This window comes from Panthera leo, chromosome B1 (genome assembly GCF_018350215.1).
Source record: "Panthera leo isolate Ple1 chromosome B1, P.leo_Ple1_pat1.1, whole genome shotgun sequence".
Classification (NCBI taxonomy): Eukaryota; Metazoa; Chordata; class Mammalia; order Carnivora; family Felidae; genus Panthera; species Panthera leo.
The window spans coordinates 40,567,684-40,586,022 of NC_056682.1; the positions used below are offsets into that span (position 1 = coordinate 40,567,684).

General features: G+C 42.7%; 1 protein-coding gene across 8 annotated transcripts in view; it reads right to left on the reverse strand.

Annotated features, from left to right (window-relative positions):
- Positions 1–17,869, reverse strand: part of IKBKB (inhibitor of nuclear factor kappa B kinase subunit beta) — a 74,066-nt gene extending 56,197 nt beyond the window's left edge. For 3 of the 8 annotated variants that reach the window (XM_042934740.1, XM_042934739.1, XM_042934741.1), the window contains exons 1-2: positions 17,709–17,869; positions 16,903–17,025 (exon numbers count right to left, since the gene is read on the reverse strand). In XM_042934740.1, coding sequence (XP_042790674.1) covers positions 16,903–17,007 — 105 coding nt within the window. In that variant the 5' untranslated portion in view covers positions 17,008–17,025; positions 17,709–17,869. Of the gene's footprint in view, positions 1–12,159; positions 12,283–16,902; positions 17,026–17,708 lie in introns of those variants that run through there. The other 5 variants (XM_042934737.1, XM_042934736.1, XM_042934735.1 and 2 more) reach the window with 3 other exon arrangements.
- Between the last annotated feature and the right edge of the window lie 470 nt (positions 17,870–18,339).

The following is an 18,339-nucleotide window of genomic DNA, read 5'->3' on the forward strand; positions in this document are numbered from 1 at the left end:
ATCACACAATACGTGGTCTTTTGTGATGGCTTCTTTCACTTTGCAACAACAAACACTCCTTGGTGCCGCCTATGGTAGCAGACATGGATAACCAGATTCTGCTGTATTATTCACACGTAGCTATTAGACCCTGATCTTTGGTCTAGATCCCGAGGTACTCTGAAGAAGAGCTCACCTCTTTGAAAACTCGTAAATCCTATTGTTACTGAACAAATTAGTACAGTTGTACAAGTGCACTTGGGTAGAAATCCATCTAATACTTTTCATTAGTTAGGGAACATGTGAAATTCCATTTCTTCAATCAATGTACAGACTGTATTATATCTCACAAAATGTTATACTCTCTACATCATGAACTTCCTGGTTTCTCTGTCTGTTCTCAAACTGATTTCAATTTATTTTCAAGTGTCACTTCCCCTTAGCATGGAGACTCAAACATTTTTGCCCAGTTCTACAGTAACTTCATCAACAGAAGTGCTGACATGCCATTAGAGATGCTTGATTCTGGTGATGTGGGATCCCCATGGAAACTGAGAGTGGAATGCACCCCAGTTCTACAAATGATGGGCCAAATGTAAAACAAGGGAATAATGCTGAGGGAGTCCATTTAGCATGTAATGTTTTGATGGACAGTCTGATAAGTAACAGTTTAGTAGAAGATTTGCAATTCATGGTTTGTTACCACAGAATGACTCAGAGTTTAAATCAAGATATTTAAGGGAAGGGGCCAACATGGTGGAGAAGTAGGGGGATCTGGAGTTCCCTTGTCTGTCAAAAAAAGCAGTGTTGAGGCCAAAGGACTTTGAACTTCAAGAGTCCGGGTGGTGAAGTGACAGAGACGCTTCCAGGGACCCACCGGGACAACCTACCGGGCCATACGTGCGTGATTGTGAACTGGGAGAGATAAAATGAACAGAGGAGAGGGATCTCCTCCTGCAGAGAGACAAAGGGAAAAGAAAGAGAGGCTGGGGAAGCATAGGACTATATCTGGACAAGAGAAAACCATGGACCGGGACAGAGAGAGCCCTAACTGCAGGGCTTTCGCTGGATGGGATGGGCTGCCCTGTTCATGCGCCTGGGGAGGAGGGGAGCCAGCCCCAGGCTTGGTAACTAGTTCAGAGTGCAGTCCGCAGTGGGAGAAAGCAATCCCCTCCCTAGAGTGCTGTGGGAAGTATATATCCGCTCAAAGTAGCAGCACTTCCCCAAAACTGGGGTGGATGGAATGGGAACCTTAAAGACATTGGGGTTTAAGTCCCAGCTGGGAGCCAGGGAGTCATGGAGGTCGGTGGAGCAGGACAAACTGCCTCGTTTGCACCCCTGGCACAGTGAGGACGGCTCGAACAGAGTGCTTTGGGATACCAAGTCCGGGTAGGAGACATTGGGGTATTGCCATTTTTCTCTCCACCACCACCAAGGCAGGGCTTCAGGGATTGGACAGCAGGACGGCAGTGGAGGCAGGATTCGCCTACACCAAACCACACCCCTCCACGATGGGTAACTGCGTATCTACTGGAGATAGATGCTGTGGAACCAGATGGACCCTTCCTCCAGGCCAGCGCTGTTGCATTGCCTAGTTTAATTCTTGCACAATTCTTATTATATAGATATATTCTTCTTTCCTTTTCTCCTTCTTATGTCTTCCCTCCTCTAGTCTGGTTACTTTGGTTGTTGGTTTGTTTAAGCAGACATACTTAATCCATTCTCTTGATACATGTTCTACACCTCCTTCTTTATTTTCCTTTCTCTCACTCTGGATTAAGCCGTATAGTTTCTGTCTGGTCAATTTTTATTTTATTTTATTTTATTTTTCCCCTGCCCCTGTCACTTCTCTCTTTGTATAGAATAAGACCTCTTTCATCAGCAACACCTCCACCCTGCTGTTTACTTGTAGCTGGTGTTTCTGTGTTTTTGTTTGTTTGTGTGTTTGCTTGTTTTTGTTCTGTTTTTGTTTATTTGTTTTCCTTTCCAGGGCTACTTCAATGAACAAATCAAAGCACACCTGGTGGAGGGTCCAAAACATCACTATGAGTAGGGTGATAAAGTAACCAAAGTCACAACAACAGAGGGCAAGTAACACTTTCCAAAAAACACCCCCTGAAGGGCCAGGCCCTGGACAGTGTATGACCCGTCTTTAATAAAGTAGTGCTCACAGGTGCAGGACACATAACAAGCTTTTAAAACTTATAAGGGACAGAAAACTAGTCAAAATGACGAAATGGAAGAATTCTCCTCAAAAGAAATTCCAGGAAGAAATGACAGCTAAAGAACTGATCAAAACAGATATAAACAATACAACTGAACAAGAATTTAGAACATAGTCATAAGATTAATCGCTGGGCTTGAAAAAAGCATAGAAGACAGCAAAAATCTATTGCTGCAGAGATCGAGGAACTAAAAAATAGTCATGATGAATTTGAAAATGCTACAAATGAGGTGCAAAATAAACTAGAGGTGGTGACAGTGAGGACTGAAGAGGCAGAGGGGAGATTAAGTGTAATAGAAGATAAAATTATGTAAAAAGATGAAGCTGAGAAAAAGAGAGATAAAAAATTCTGGACCACAGGAGAGAATTAGAGAACTGAGTGATTCAATGAAATGGAACAATATCCATATCATGGGAGTGCCAGAAGAAGTGAGAGAAAAGGAACGAAGGTGTACTTGAACAAATCATAGATGAGAACTCCCCCAATTTGGGGAAGGAAACAGACATTGATATCCAGGAGGCACAGAGAACTCTCTTCAGACATAACTGAATTGATCTTCTACATGACATATCATAGTGAAACTGACAAAATACAAAGAGAAAGAGAGAATTCTGAAAGTAGCTAGGGATAAACAGACCTTAACCTACAAGGGTAGACACATAAGGGGAGTAGCAGACCTGTCTACTGAAAATTGACAGGCCAGGAGAGGCAGGAAATTTTCAATGTGCTGAATAGGAAAAACATGCAGCCAAGAATCCTTTATCCAGCAAGCCTGTCATTCAGAATAGAAGGAAGGATGAAGGTTTCCCAGACAAACAAAAATTGAAGGAATTCATCACCACTAAATCAGCCCTACAAGAGATCCTAAGGGGGACTCTATGAATGGAACGTTGCAAAGATCACAAAGGACCAGGGACATCACTACAAGCATAAAACCTACAGATAACACAATGACTCTTAATCTATATCTTTCAATAATAACACTGAATGTAAATGGACTAAATGCTCTAATCAAAAGACAGAGGGAATCAGAATAGATTAAAAAAACCAAAAAACAAAAAACAAAAAACAAGACCCATCTATTTGCTGTCTACAAGAGACCCATTTTAGACCTGAGGACACCTTCAGATTGAAAGTGAGGGGATGGAGAACCAACTATCATGCTACTGGAAGTCAAAAGAAAGGTGGAATAGCCAGACTTATATCAGACAAACTAGATTTTAAACTAAAGATTTTAAACAAGAGATGAAGAAGGACATTATATCATAATTACAGGGTCTATCCATCAAGAAAAGCTAACAATTATAAATGTTTATACACCATATTTGGAAGCACCAAAATATATAAAACAATCACAAACATAAGCAATCTTATTGGTAAGAATGTGGTAATTGCAGGAAAATTTAATACTCCATGTACAACAATAGACAGATCATCTAGACAGAAAGTAAATAAAGAAACAATGGCCCTGAATGATACACTGGACCAGATGGACTTGATAGATATATTTAGAACTTTGCATCTCAAAGCAGCAGAATACACATTCTTCTCGAGTGCACATGGAACATTCTCCAAGATAGATCACATACATACTGGGTCACAAAACAGCCCTCAATAAATATAAAAGAATTGAGATCATACCATGCACACTTTCAGATCACAATGCTATGAAACCTGAAATCAACCAAAGGAAAAAGTTTGGAAAAACCTCCCAGTGCATGGAGGGTAAAGAACATCTTACTAAAGAACAAATGGGTCAACTAGACAAAGAAGAAATTAAAAAATATATGGAAACAAATGAAAATGAAAACACAACAGTCCAAACCCTTTGGGATGCAACAAAGGCAGTCCTAAGAGGAAAATATATTGCAATCCAGGCCTATCCAGGACTATCTCAAGAAACAAACAAAAAATCCCAAATACAAAATCTAATAGCACACCTAAAGGAACTAAGAAGCAGAACAACAAAGAAACCCCAAAGCCAGCAGAAGAAGATAAATAATAAAGATCAGAGCAGAAATAAACAATATAAAATACAAAAAAAAAAAAACAAAACAAAAAAAAAACCCCAAACCCAATAGAACAGATTAATGAAACTAAGAGTTGGTTTTTTGAAAAAATAAACAAAATTGATAAACCCCTAGCCAGACTTCTCAAAAAGAAGAGAGGACCCAAACACATAAAATCATGAATGAAAATGGATTTATTACAACCAATCCCTCAGAAATACAAGCAATTATCAGAGAATACTATGAAAAGTTATATGCCAACAAACTGGACAACCTGAAAGAAATGGACAAATTCCCAGACACCCACACACTACCAAAAGTCAAACAGGAAGAAATAGAAAATTTGAACAGACCCATAACTAGTGAAGAAATGGAATCAGTTATCAAAAATCTCCCAACAAATAAGAGTTCTGGGTCAGATGGCTTCCCAGGGGAATTCTACCAGACATTTAAAGCAGAGTTAATACCTGTCTTTCTCAAGCTGTTCCAAAAAGTAGAAATGGAAAGAAAACTTCTAGACTCATTATATGAAGCCAGCATTACCTTGATTCCCAAACCAGACAGAGACCCCACAAAAAAGGAGAACTATAGGCCAATATCCCTGATGAATATGGATGTAAAAGTTCTCAACAAGATATTAGCAAATAAAATTCAACAGCATATAAAAAGAATTATTCACCATGATCAAGTGGGATCCATTTCTGGGCTGCAGGGCAATATTCACAAATCAATCAATGTGATACATCACATTAATACAAGAAAGAATAAGAACCATATGATCCTGTCAATAGATGAAGAAAACACATTTGACAAAATACAACATCCTTTTTTAATAAAAACCCTCAAGAAAGTCAGGATAGAAGGAACATACTTAAATATCATAAAACCCATATATGAAAAGCTCACAGCTAATATCATCCTCAATGGGGAAAAACTGAGAGCTTTCCCCCTGAGATCAGGAACATGACAGGGATGTCCAGTTTCACCACTGTTGTTTAACATAGTGTTGGAAGTCCGAGACTCAGCAGTCAGACAACAAATGAAATAAAAGACATCAAAATTGGCAAAGAAATCAAACTTTCACTTTTCGCAGACGACATGATACTCTACATGAAAAACCCAAAAGACTCCACCAAAAGACCACTAGAACTGATATACCAATTCAGCAAAGTCACAGGGTACAAAATCAATGTACAGAAGTTGGTTGCATTTTTATACACCAATAATGAAGCAACAGAAAGAGAAATAAACTGATCCCATTTACAACTGCACCAAGGAACCATAAAATACCTAGGAATAAACCTAACCAAATATGTAAAAAATCTGTATGATGAAAACAATGGAAAATTTATGAAGGAAATTGAAGAAGACACAAAGAAATGGAAAAACATTCCATGCTCATGGATTGGAAGAATAAATATTGTTAAAATGTCAATACTACTCAAAGCAATCTACACATTCAATGCAATCCCAATCAAAATTGCACCAGCATTCTTCTCGAAGCTAGAACAAACCTAAAATTTCTATGGAACCACAAAAGACCCCGAATAGCTAAAGTAATATTGAAGAAAACCAAAGCTGTAGGCATCACAATCCCAGACTTTAGCCTCTACAACAAAGCTGTAATCATTAAGACAGTATGGTACTGGCACAAAAACAGACACATAGACCAATGGAATAGAATAGAGAACCCAGAATTGAACCTACAAATGTATCGCCAACTAATTTTTGACAAAGCAGGAAAGAGTATCCAATGGAAAAAAGACAGTCTCTTTAGCAAATGGTGCTGGGAGAACTGGACAGCAACATGCAGAAGAATGAAACTAGACCAGTTTCTTACACCATACACAAAAATAAACTCAAAATGGGTGAAAAACCTAAATGTGAGACAGGAAACCATCAAAACCCTAGAGGAGAAATCAGGCAACAACCTCTTTGACCTCAGTCACAGGAATTTCTTGCTCAACACATCTCCAAAGGCAAGAGAATTAAAAGCAAAAATGAACTATTGGGACCTCATCAATATAAAAAGTTTCTGCACTGCAAAGGGAACAATCAGCAAAACTAAAAGGCAACCGACGGAATGGGAAAAGACATTTATTTGCAAATGACATATCAGATAAAGGGTTAGTACCCAAAATCTACAAAGAACTTATCAAACTCAACACACAAAAAACAAACAATCCAGTGAAGAAATGGGCAGAAGACATGAATAGACACTTCTCCAAAGAAGACATCCAGATGGCCAACAGACACATGAAGAGATGCTCAATGTCACTCATCATCAGGAAAATACAAATCAAAACCACGCTGAGATACCACCTCACACCAGTCAGAGTGGCTAAAATGAACAACTCAGGAAACAACAGATGCTGGTGAGGGTGTGGAAAAATGGGAACCCTCTTGCACTGTTGGTGGGAATGCAAACTTGTGCAACCGCTCTGGAAGACAGTGTGGAGGTTCCTCAAAAAATTAAAAATATATCTACCCTATGACCCAGCAATAACACTGCTAGCAATTCACCCAAACAGGAGTGCTGATTCATAAGGATACATGTACCCCAATGTTTACAGCAGCGCTTTCAACAATAGCCAAATTATGGAAAGAGCCTAAGTGTCCATCAACTGATGAATGGATAAAGAAGATGTGGTTTATGTATACAGTGGAATACTACGTGGCAATGAGAAAGAATGAAATCATGCCATTTGCAGCAACATGGATGGAAATGGAAGATATTATGCTGAGTGAAATAAGTCAGTTAGAGAAGGGCAGATATCACATGTTTTCACTCATATGTGGATCTTGAGATACTAACAGAAGACCATGGGGGAAGGGAAGGGGAAAAAATAGTTACAAACAGAGGGAAGGCAAACCATAAGAGACTCTTAAATACAGAGAACAAACTGAGAATGGATGGCGGGGGTGGGGAGGGAAAATGAGTGATGGGCATTGAGGAGGGCACTTGTTGGGATGAGCACTGGGTGTTGTATGTAAGCAATGAACCATGGCAATCTACCCCAAAAACTAAGAACACACTTTACATACTGTATATTAGCCAATTTGATAATAAATTATATTAAAAATAAATAATAAATAATTCAAGATATTTAAAGATCTGCACCTATATTAACTTCAACATACAGAGCAACATGTTAGTTTAAAAAAAAAAAATTTTAACGTTTATTTATTTTTGAGAGACAAGAGACATAGTGTGAGTGGGGGAGGGGCAGAGAGAGAGGGAGACACAGAATCCGACACACAGAGCCCGATGCAGGGCTCAAACTCACAAACTGTGAGATCATGACCTAAGCCGAAGTTGGACACTTAACTGACTGAGCCACCCAGGCGCTACTATTAACAAATTGCCACGAACTTAGTTTTTTTACTGCTACTATCAACAAAATGCCATGGATTTAGCAGCTTAAAACAACATAGATTTATTTCCTTACACTTCTGGAGGTCACAAGTCTGGCACACATCTCACTGGGCTGAAATCAAGATGTCATCAGGGTTGTGCTCTTTTCTAGAAGCTTTAGGGGAGAATAAATTTCCTTGACCTTTCTAGCTTCTAGAAGTTGCCTGCATTCCTTGGCTCCTGGCCCCTCCCTCCATCCTCAAAGCCAGCAAGGACCAGTTGACTCTGTCACATTGCATCACTTTGCCACCGACTCTCCTGCCTCTCTCCTCCACTTTTAAGCCCCCTGTGATTACACTGGGATGACCTAGATAATCCAGGATAATTTTCCCATATCACGTCAGCCCATCAACAACCTTAATTCCCCTTTGCCATGGTAACTTACCATATTCACAGGTCCAGGGGATTAGGATACAGACATCTTCGGGAGGAGTTATTCTGCCTACCACAAACAGTATGCTTCCTTCATAAAACTGATAAATACATCAAACCCCAAAGGCAGATTTATTAAGTGATTTAGAAAACATTTCAGGTAACCTATCTATACATTGGATAATTGTACATAACTGCAGTCTTCTGTTCAACACAAACATTGGAACTAACACACAACTGTCACCTGGCCCGACCCAGAGTCCAGAAATAGATTTTGATATTGAAGACTGATATTAAAGATTGAAGATTTGATTTGACATTGGCCTCAACATCCTAATTCAAACTAGACAGTGAACTTAGCAATATGAATACTGAACACATTGTGGAATAATTGGGCATAGAGAGCAGAATGCAGTTTCTATTTGTGGACAGCTCAGTTTAGTCCTATGGTGGCAGGGGAAATCCTAAATTCCTAGGCTTGGGAATGTCCCATACAGACACAGACACACTTAAACTTTCTTACACAGTGGCTCTCTAAGCAGTATTCTAAAACATTCCAGTTTTCTATGTGTTATACTTCATTTGAGACAAAAAAACAGACTGACTTTCTGTTGCTAAGAACATACCTGTTCTAGAAAGCAAAATTCAACTCAACAGTTTAGAAACAGACTAAAAATACTATTTTTGAAACCCTGGGAAGCTTGTTCTTCACTAGCAATGGAACTCAAAGAGCAGTGGATGACTATCTTTATTTGGGTTGGAGCTTTCTAGAGTCTTAGCTCAGTCCTGTGGAAAACTAGACTTGGCCCAAACCATGTCAGCATCCACCTTCTGGTAAATGGATTCCTCAGGGCAAAATTTAAAATTGATTCGTATTTTGAGAAAATGGAGAAAGGTGTCAACAGTGTTACCCATGTTGAATGCAGTTTATTATGAAGGTCCCTCAAGTCTGTGAATCTTGTGGACATGGAAACATAAAACGTGGCAGAATGGGGTGTAGGATGAAGTGAAGGGGAGGAAAGCACTTCCTCAGATGGCTGAGAGCTACCAAAAGGTGTGACAGTACAAGTGAGCTGAAGGCCAGTCTATACAGGAGCTGGCCCAGCTTCCCAAAGTTAGCCTTCTTCTCATGACTAGGGGAACTCACAGGAAGCCAAAGCGTACATTCTAACCCTTAGCTCAGAAAGGTGCCTCTTGTTACCATGGCAACCATCCAACAGGCCTTTGTGGTAAAAGGGGGTAATCAGTAATAACCAACTCATTCCTTCTCAGGCCCTGACCTCCAAGATGAATGCTTCAGAAAGAAAGTACAAAGCTAGGCCTAGAGAGATCCTAGGGACAGAACCCAGGCCTGAGAGTTAAAAGGTCTGGCTGCAGCTTCAGCCCTGACTCAACCATGCTGACCCATCTATGCTGAGAAGGTTCTGAGTTCAACCCATTCCCTTTGGTGTAAACACCCAACGGACATAGTGGCCTCCAAACTCACCCACAGGGGCTTGAGGGGTGAGACAAGTCAAGGTGTAATTCCCTCATCCTTCACCTGGTAAATGTGTGACATTGAGTCCATTAGTTAAGCTTCTAGGTCTTTATCCATAAGAAGAGGACTCTATCCCTCAGTCAAAACAAGATGGAGTGTCTGATACAGACTGAGCCTTAAGTCAATTAAGTAGCATGATTTCCTTTCTCTGGTCCCATGTAGATGTTACTCTACCTATTTGATTTGTCTTCTTTTCAGACTATTCCAGTCTATCTCCTTCAAGATTCTGCTCAAGTTCCATTTCCTCAAGAAGCCTTCCCTCTTCCCTGAGCATTCAAGAGATAATATGGATAAAGCATCTAGCACAGCTGGCACAGGACACTCTCAATAAATAGCAGCCACTTTTTCTACACAACTTGGTGCTTATATTTAGACTCTCTTAGTATATAGCTAAGTATTCACTTTACCTCTTCCATAAGAGCATAAGCACACTGAAGACAAGGTCATTTCTTTTTTCCCCTGATGGAGCTTAGGTCACTGCTACATAAATTCTTAGTGAACTCACTGAAGTCTTTAAGACTTCAATACACACACATAGGGGCACCTGGGTGGCTCAGGTGGTTGAGCATCCAACTTCGGCTCGGGTCATGATCTCGCTGTTTGTGGGTTTGAGCCCTGAGTTGGGCTGCCTACTGTCAGTGCGGAGCCCACTTCCAATCCTCTGTCCCCCTCTCTCTGTGCCCCTCCACCACGCTCTGTCTCTCTCTCAAAAATAAACTTAAAAAAAGCAAAAACACACACATAAGCTGAAGTGAGTTTAATCTTGTCCAGTGAGGAGACAAGTAAAAGGCAGTACTACTTCATAAACGTGGTAATAACACCTTACCTTTTATATCTTTATAACAGCCAGTGCATACATTACCTCATGTCATCTTCACAGGCATCCTTTGGGACCCCAGGTAGCACTTCCCAGTCTCTTTCCCAGCAATGTGCACAGATAATATATTTACAAGGCACCCTGGGACATTCCCAGATGCTTCCAGAGAGCAGCTGCCCTATTTCATGCCCAGACACACTGAGAGCCAAGGAGCTCAATATCTTAGCATCCTCAAAAATCCATGGGAGGAAGTTGTGGCCCAAAGTCATGAAGCCAGCAAGTAACAGAGCCAGGACTGGAACCCAGGTATGTGTGACTGGGAGTCATGTGGCTTTTCCCCTTTAGTCCCAGAAGTGCTACAGGCTCAGGTCATTCCAGTCATCTCTTTTTCTTCTTCCTCTGTATTTAACAAAGGTCTTATTGAAAATATCAGCCTCTCTAGACTACTGATAAATGGTTTGTGCTGACCCTCAAACTGAGGCTCAAGGAGTATAGACACAGCAAGAACTGCCAACGCCCATGCTTGGTGACAAAATCCAAAAACTCAGGGAAACAAGGGTAGGAATATTTGATATACTGCCCTGCCTCACTAAGAAATAATTCATCTTAGAGTTCTCTGTTAAACAAGAAAGTTTTATTCATGTTGTCCTCCAAAGGAGGGTTTTTTCCTGTAGTATTTCAAAATGGTTTAGACTGATTGTAGAGAACTGACAATGTCCCTAGGCTTGGATCACCCACCATGGCAAAGCCACAAGCCACAGCGGAGAAGGCAGGAGGCTGGGAACTGAATAGATGTAGGTTCAGATTCAGCTCCTTCACTTACTAGCTTAGGCTGTTTAGGTGAATGACCTAACCTCTTTGTGCTTCAATTTTCTCAGTAATAAACAGGAATAAAGACAACAGTTCTTGGGGCACGTGCTGGCTCAGTCACAGGAGCCCCACGAACATGATCTCGGGGTCATGAATTCAAGCCCCATGTTGTGTGTAGAGATTACTTAAATAAATAAACTTTAGGAAAAAAAAGCAACAGTTCTACCTTTAGGGCTATTGTGTGGACAGGAGATAAAGCATGTAAAATACCTAGCCCAATGCTGCCACAGGGTAAGTTCTCGATAAACGATGGGTCTGAGTATTAGGCATCACATATGTGACTAGGGACACCAACAGACTCTTTTATGCAATTTCTCTTGTGATAAACTAAAAAGTCTCTCTTTTATACACAAGATAAAGTATACAGAGTATGCGGAAACGTACATGGCTGCAAAGTGTAATCACGATACCAGACTGGAGTTAAATATCAAAACCACCCTACCCAGAGGCTTTCTTCGAGAGGCTCTGAACACAGGGGCAGCCACCAGAGAACACACTATTCATGGTCATCAACTAAAGAGTCTCCTGAGCGCCCACAGCAGCCTTAAGGATTTCGCCACCCGAGGATCCACGCAGGAGGATGATGGAGAGCTTCCAGGATGGAGCCAGGCTCACTACGTATTTGTGAGAGTGGACTCCTCCTACCCTCTCGGCCCTCGTTTGCTATTCCACCGATAAGTCCTGCCGACTTTACCCATCACACAGCTCTCAGATCTGCCCACTTCTCTCCATCTCCACCATCATCAGCCCAGTCCAATCTCTCACCTGGACTCCTCCAAAAGCCCCCTAACTGGTGTCCCCACGTGACAGGGTAGTGCCGGTAGTGTCCTAGGACCAGCTCTTCTGAGGGCGGATTGTTAAATATTAAGGAATTCAGTGAGACCTGCTTATTAAGTTGTCAGTGGCTTGAAACAAGTCACAGCGGGGGTAGTTACCCTGTGGAAACTGGTAAACACTACGAATTGGGACGTTGTTCTCAGAGAGCCGATGTCCCAGCACACCACTGCCTGGGCCCCTTCCAGTCAGAGTGGAGCCCCTTCCAACAGCTTCCTGGTGCCCTTCAGATAAAAACAAAAGCACATCTCACTGTCACCATCTACACCCCAGCCTCCCTTGCACCTGGCTCCCCTTGTCCTCCCTTCTGGTCATGGTCTTTCAGTCCCACCGGCTAGCCTAGATCTGCCCCCTTCACAGGGGTTCTGAATAGGCTGCTCCCTCTGCCTGGGTCCCTCCTCCCACTTTCTCAGCCCAGCTAACTTCTACCAATAACTCAGGTCTCTGCTTAAACGCCACTTCCTTGAAGAAGCCTACCCCAACCTCCTGACGGATTCCACCCTCTGGTATAAGGTATCACTGCTCTGGGCCCCTCTCCCGTGTCACACCTATGAGAGTCGGGAGTTTACATTTATAATTATTGATTAATGGCTCTTTCCCTTTTCCAAAAAGATCTTTACAGAAAGTGAATTATTTTATGCACCCCAAACATGTATAATGTAAAGAAATTGCTATGGGGGAACTGAAAGAAAGCCACAGCCAGACAGGGCCCTGGCTGACCAGGAACTTAGAGCCTTGACAAGACACATTCCTACACACAGATGAAGAGGCAGTGTATGAAGCATGCCAAGTGGAGCTGAAGGCATTCAATGGAAGAATTAATTTCCACTGCATGAATAAATATGCGGCAAGTTTATGAAGGAGGTGGTCTGGAGCTGATCCTGGAGGAATGGCCAGAATTATGTACAGCTGTCCAGGAGACAGAGGCCTATTCCAGAGAGGGCTCAGCCAACCATCTTGTTGGGAGCCAATAAGAGGAGGTGATGCTACAAAGACAGGGTAAGGCCAGACTGTGAAGAGGCCTCAAACAGCAGACTGGGGAGTTTGGCTTTGGCTTTTATAAAAGAGAACAATAAAAATAAATTAAAAAAGAACAACCATAAACAAAATGAAAAGGCAACCTAGGGAGAAGATATTTGCCAATGATATATTCAATAAGGGGCGAATATCCAAAATGTAAAAAGAACTTACACAACTCAACATCAAAAAGCGTAATAATCCCGTTAAAAAATGGGCAGAAGACAGGTGAAAACATTTTTCCGAAGAAGACATACAGATGACCCGCAGAAGCATGAGAAGATGTTCAACATCACTCATCATCAGGGAAATGCAAATCAAAACCACAATGAGATAGCATCTTACACCTGTCAGAATGGCTACCATCAAAAAGACAATAAATAACAGGTGCTGACAAAGATGTGGAAAAAGGGAACCCTCATGCACTGTTGGTAGGAATGTAAATTGGTACAGCCACAGTGGAAAACAGTAGGAAGGTTCCTCAAAAACTTAAAAATAGAATACTATTATGATCCGGTAATTTTACTGCTATGTGTTTAATCAAAGGAAACAAAACACTAATTTGAAAACACTAAAAATGCACCCCTGTGTTTACTGCAGAATTATTTACAACAGCCAACACAGTGAAGCAACCCAAGTTTCCATCAATAGAGGAATGGATAAAGAATATTACTCAGCCATAAAAAGAATGAAATCTTGCCATTCATGACAACGTGGATGGATGTAAAGGGTATTACGCTAAGTGAAATAAGTTAGAAGAAAGAAAGGTCATACGATTTCACTTCATGTGGAATCTAAACAAAACGAATAAGCAAAAAAAGGAGAAACAGACTCATAAACACAGAAAACTGGTGGTTGCCAGAGGGGAAGGAGTTGGGGGATGGGTGAAATAGGTGAAGGGGAGTAAGAGATACAAACTTTCAGTTGTACAATAAATCTTGGGGATGAAAAGTACAGCATTGTATATATATATACACATAGTCAATAATACTGTGATAACATTGTTTGGTGACAGATGGTAACTATATCTATCATGGTGAGCACTGTATAATGTACAGAATCACCAAATCACTATGTTGTACACCTAAAACTATTATAACAATGTATGCCAACTATACTTCAATTAAACTTTAAGTAAAAATGAAAAACAAATTAATTTTTTGAACAGGGGAAGGAACTTGAAAGTAGTAATTTTAGAAGACTAATCCATACACATACACGCACATTTACACATTTTCAGGCCCACATCTATAAAGCCAGGAACAAATTCCAACTGACAATAGCTTTCCAAACTCATGGAGCAGATGGAGGCCATTTTGAGCTAGAGATGACAGACACATGGCACATCTGGACACAACTCCTTTCGAGGGAAACCAAACATCTCTAGTTCAGCTGCTGCAAGATCCTTGCTGTAGTCAAGAATCCAAAAGCCTTGGCCTGTCTAGAGCAGCCCAGCCCAGGTATCTATGGGCCACAGAACAGTCTGAGTCTTCTGTTGTAATGTTAAGTCTGTAGCTATACTCAGACCAGAATATATTTGAGCCAGTTGTGATTCTTTTTTTTTTATTCTTTTTTTAAATTTATTTTTGAGAGAGAAAGACAGAGTACAAGCGGGGGAGGGGCAGAGAGGGAGAGGGAGACACAGAATCCAAAGCAGGCCCCAGGCTCTGAGCTGTCAGCACAGAGCTCAACGCAGGGCTCAAACTTGTGAACCATGAGATCATGACCTGAGCTGAAGCTGGATGCTTAACCAGACTGAGCCATGCAGGCGCCCCAAGCCAGTTGTGTTTCTAAGGCCCCCTCAGCCAGAGGGTTTGCTGGAATTCTGGTTTCCTAGTTGAATGTGGAAATTACCACCTACAGAACTGTACTCTGCCCTCCAGCTCCGACCCCCCACATTCCTCCACGGGTCATTTCATCCACTCAGAGCTGATAGGACTCAGGCAGGGTTTAGAATGTCTTCCAACTACTGATAAAGGAGGGTGGCTGTCTGGAATGATGCTCTGACATGGCTGGCCAGTAGCCTTGAGGACCCCCACCCCCACCCCCCGGCACTGGCTGCCACAGCAGGCTCCTGGGAAGTGGTGCACAATTTGCCATTCCTTTGGTCCAAAAAAGTGCTCCGCAGCCCCTGATCAAAAAGCAGGTGCCCTCCTTCAAGGACTTCAGGGGTCTGATTTTGGGGTCAGGAAGCTAATTTTAGCTACTTGGTTAAGCTTTTGTTAAGCTTTTCTGATATTAACTTTATAGCACTCTCAGATAATTTTTCAGGTCACGCACATATCACGCATGGTACAGACAGGGGCCTATGGAGGCATGCTGCAGGTTCCAAGTGCCCCGCTTAGGTCGATTATGGATTATAATATCCAATTTCAATAAAATGACTCTCATAAAATGGACAAATGGCTAAAGAAATTCCTGTAGTGAACTTTATTTAGTACATGTAACATCAGCATAAACAAACAGGAATATGGAAGAACTAACACTTCTATGAGAAACTAATTTCAGACACATAAGGAGTAAAAACAATAAGGATCGAATCAGATCTAAAAAGAAATTAGTCCAGGGGCGCCTGGGTGGCTCAGTTGGTTAGGTGTCCGACTTCGGCTCAGGTCATGATCTCACAGTTCATGAGTTTGAGCCCCGCGTCAGGCTCTGTGCTGACAGCTCAGAGCCTGGAGCCTGCTTTGGATTCTGTGTCTCCCTCTCTGCCCCTCCCCTGCTCATGCTCTGTCTCTCTCTGTCTCAAAAATAAATAAAACATTTAAAAAAAATTTTTTTAAGAAATTAGTCCAAATAATTCAAAATTATAAAAATTGTTTGAATTATGGATTTTCCTCCACTATCTCTAATGGTAATTCTTTCATATGGATCTGTATACTGTGTGCTGTGCAGTACTGCAAATACTGGGAAGATGTCATAATTGATACGTATTTAAAATGTTTTTAAATTAATTTTTTAGGGGTGCCTGGGTGGCTCAGTCAGTTAAGCGTCAGACTTCGGCTCAGGTCATGATCTCACGGTTTGTGGGTTCGAGCCCCGCGTAGGGCTCTGTGCTGACAGCTCAGAGCCCAGAGCCTGTTTCAGATTCTGTGTCTTCCTCTCTCTCTGCCCCTCCCCCACTCATGCTCTGTCTCCCTCTGTCTCAAAAATAAAATAAAAACATTAAAAAAATTTTTTTAATTAATTTTTTAAACACTTAAGTATATTTCACTATGCTCATCCTTTAAATTTTTCTATTTTTTTCTATTTTTGTATGTTTTAGAACATGTAATATATTAGTATACAACATATCAGCACATGACAGTATAATGGCAACACAGATCCTAATTTAAAATATATATAATTGAGGGGCGCCTGGGTGGCTCAGTTGGTTAAGCATCCCACTTCAGGGGTTCCAGCCTCACCTCCAGCTCTGTGCTGACAGCTCAGAGCCCAGAGCCTGCTTGGAATTCTGTGTCTCTCTCTCTGCCCCTCCCCCACTGGTGCTGTCTCTCTCTCTCTCTCTCTCTCTCTCTCTCTCTCAAAAACAAATATTAAAAAAAACAATAATAAAATAAAATATATATAATTGGAGGTGAAAACTTAAAATGTTTACTATTTATTTGGGGGGCATAACCAGTAAAGCTTGGAGACCACTTAGAGTCAGCTCAGCAGCCCTGAAGCCCCTTCCCAGTTCCCCTTTCTCACTCAACAAGTCTATAACCAAAGGTGAGCCCCATTCTCCCACCCAGCACAGTGTTGGGGAGAGGCAATTTGAGGGGAGCCTGTCTTCCCCAGCTCCTACCCCTGGTCGCCCTTGGTTCTTCCCAGCTCCAGAGCCCTACCTGATTGTGCCATCGAATGACGTTTCCAAATCCCCCTGTCCCAAGTCGTTCTTTCATCTCCCAGGCCCCACATGTCTGGGTTGGCAGCGAAGGTGACCAGCTCATACTGAGGACGTGCTAACTCTGTAAGCAATTTGGTGTGGGGGATAAAAGATTAAGGTTAAGAAAAAATGGAACTCAAAGAGAGGGAGAAGGTAAGAGATACCCTTGCCCTTCAATAAGAGAGAAGAAAAAAACGAGCTGGTTTTCATTTATAAATAAACCATGTTGTCTAGCTTATTTCGGGGTTTTGGTGGCAAACTTGTTTTTCTCACCTTTCCCCCTCCCCCCACCTGGGCTGTTGTAGAAGGAGGCAGGCAGGAAAGTCACTGGAAAGAGAGAATACTCCGCCCCCCCACCCCCACCCCCACCTCGAAAGGGCATCCCAGCCTGGACTCCAGCAAGGGGCGCCCTGCCCCGCGCGCATTCTGTTTAGGGTGGCTGGGACAGAATCTGTTGCTGAGTTTCCCCATGGTCATGGTCACGTGTTGTCTTCACTCAGTCCAAATGAATCACGGCTCTCTCCCAAAGCCACCCACCTCGAAGCGGCCACCTGTACCCACCCCGCCCAGGGCTGCTCTGGACCTCCCAAGTCCAACCCGCACAAGAGAAAGGCTTCTACGACCGGAAAACCCCGACTTTTAAACTCGACAGAAGTTTCTTCAGCAGCCTCAAGTGAAGAGGGAGGTGCCAGCTCGCCGTTGCAGAGGAGACGCAGGGTCTGCAGGTGGCACCAGGGGGTCCCCGCGGCCGCCCAAGGGACTCACCTGTCGTCAGGGACGCAGGGCAGGGGAGCCGCTCCCCGGGGCGGGGGAGGCGGGGCTGAGGTGAAAAAACCGGGGGCTATGGCACCTCCCCAAAGACATTAAAATGCGGGAATCTTAAACCTCCCAGCCCAGCGCGACTTCCTCAAACACTTCCTGCTCTGACGTCACAGAGCACGTGGGCCGCGGCCCGCCCTTAAAGGCGCCGCGGGGGGCGCCAGCCTAGGCCACGCCCCTTGCCCGCGGTCCTAGGCCACGCCACCCGGCAGGACCACGGGGCCCTGACCCAGGTGATTCAAGGGGGGCAGCATATGGCTTCTAGACGTCCCCGGTCGGACTTAGACAGGCATTGCTCCTTGAGATAAAAGAGCGGCCCTGAGATGAACCCGAATACGCCCGCGCCCTCTTTAGACAGTGACTTTAACCTGAAGCGGTTTCTGGGACTGGGGAGATGGGGATTTCCTCCCTGGAGCCCTCCTGGGGTGAACTTGACACGCTTCCTAGACTTCTAACTAGGTGGAATTTCCCGCGCCCCCGCCAGGATTGATTTAGAGAGTGTTTACAAGAATTGCCGCGGGCCTCCTCTCCTCAGGCTGCATCCCCCTTATCTGGAGGATTTTTGGCTCAGTATCAA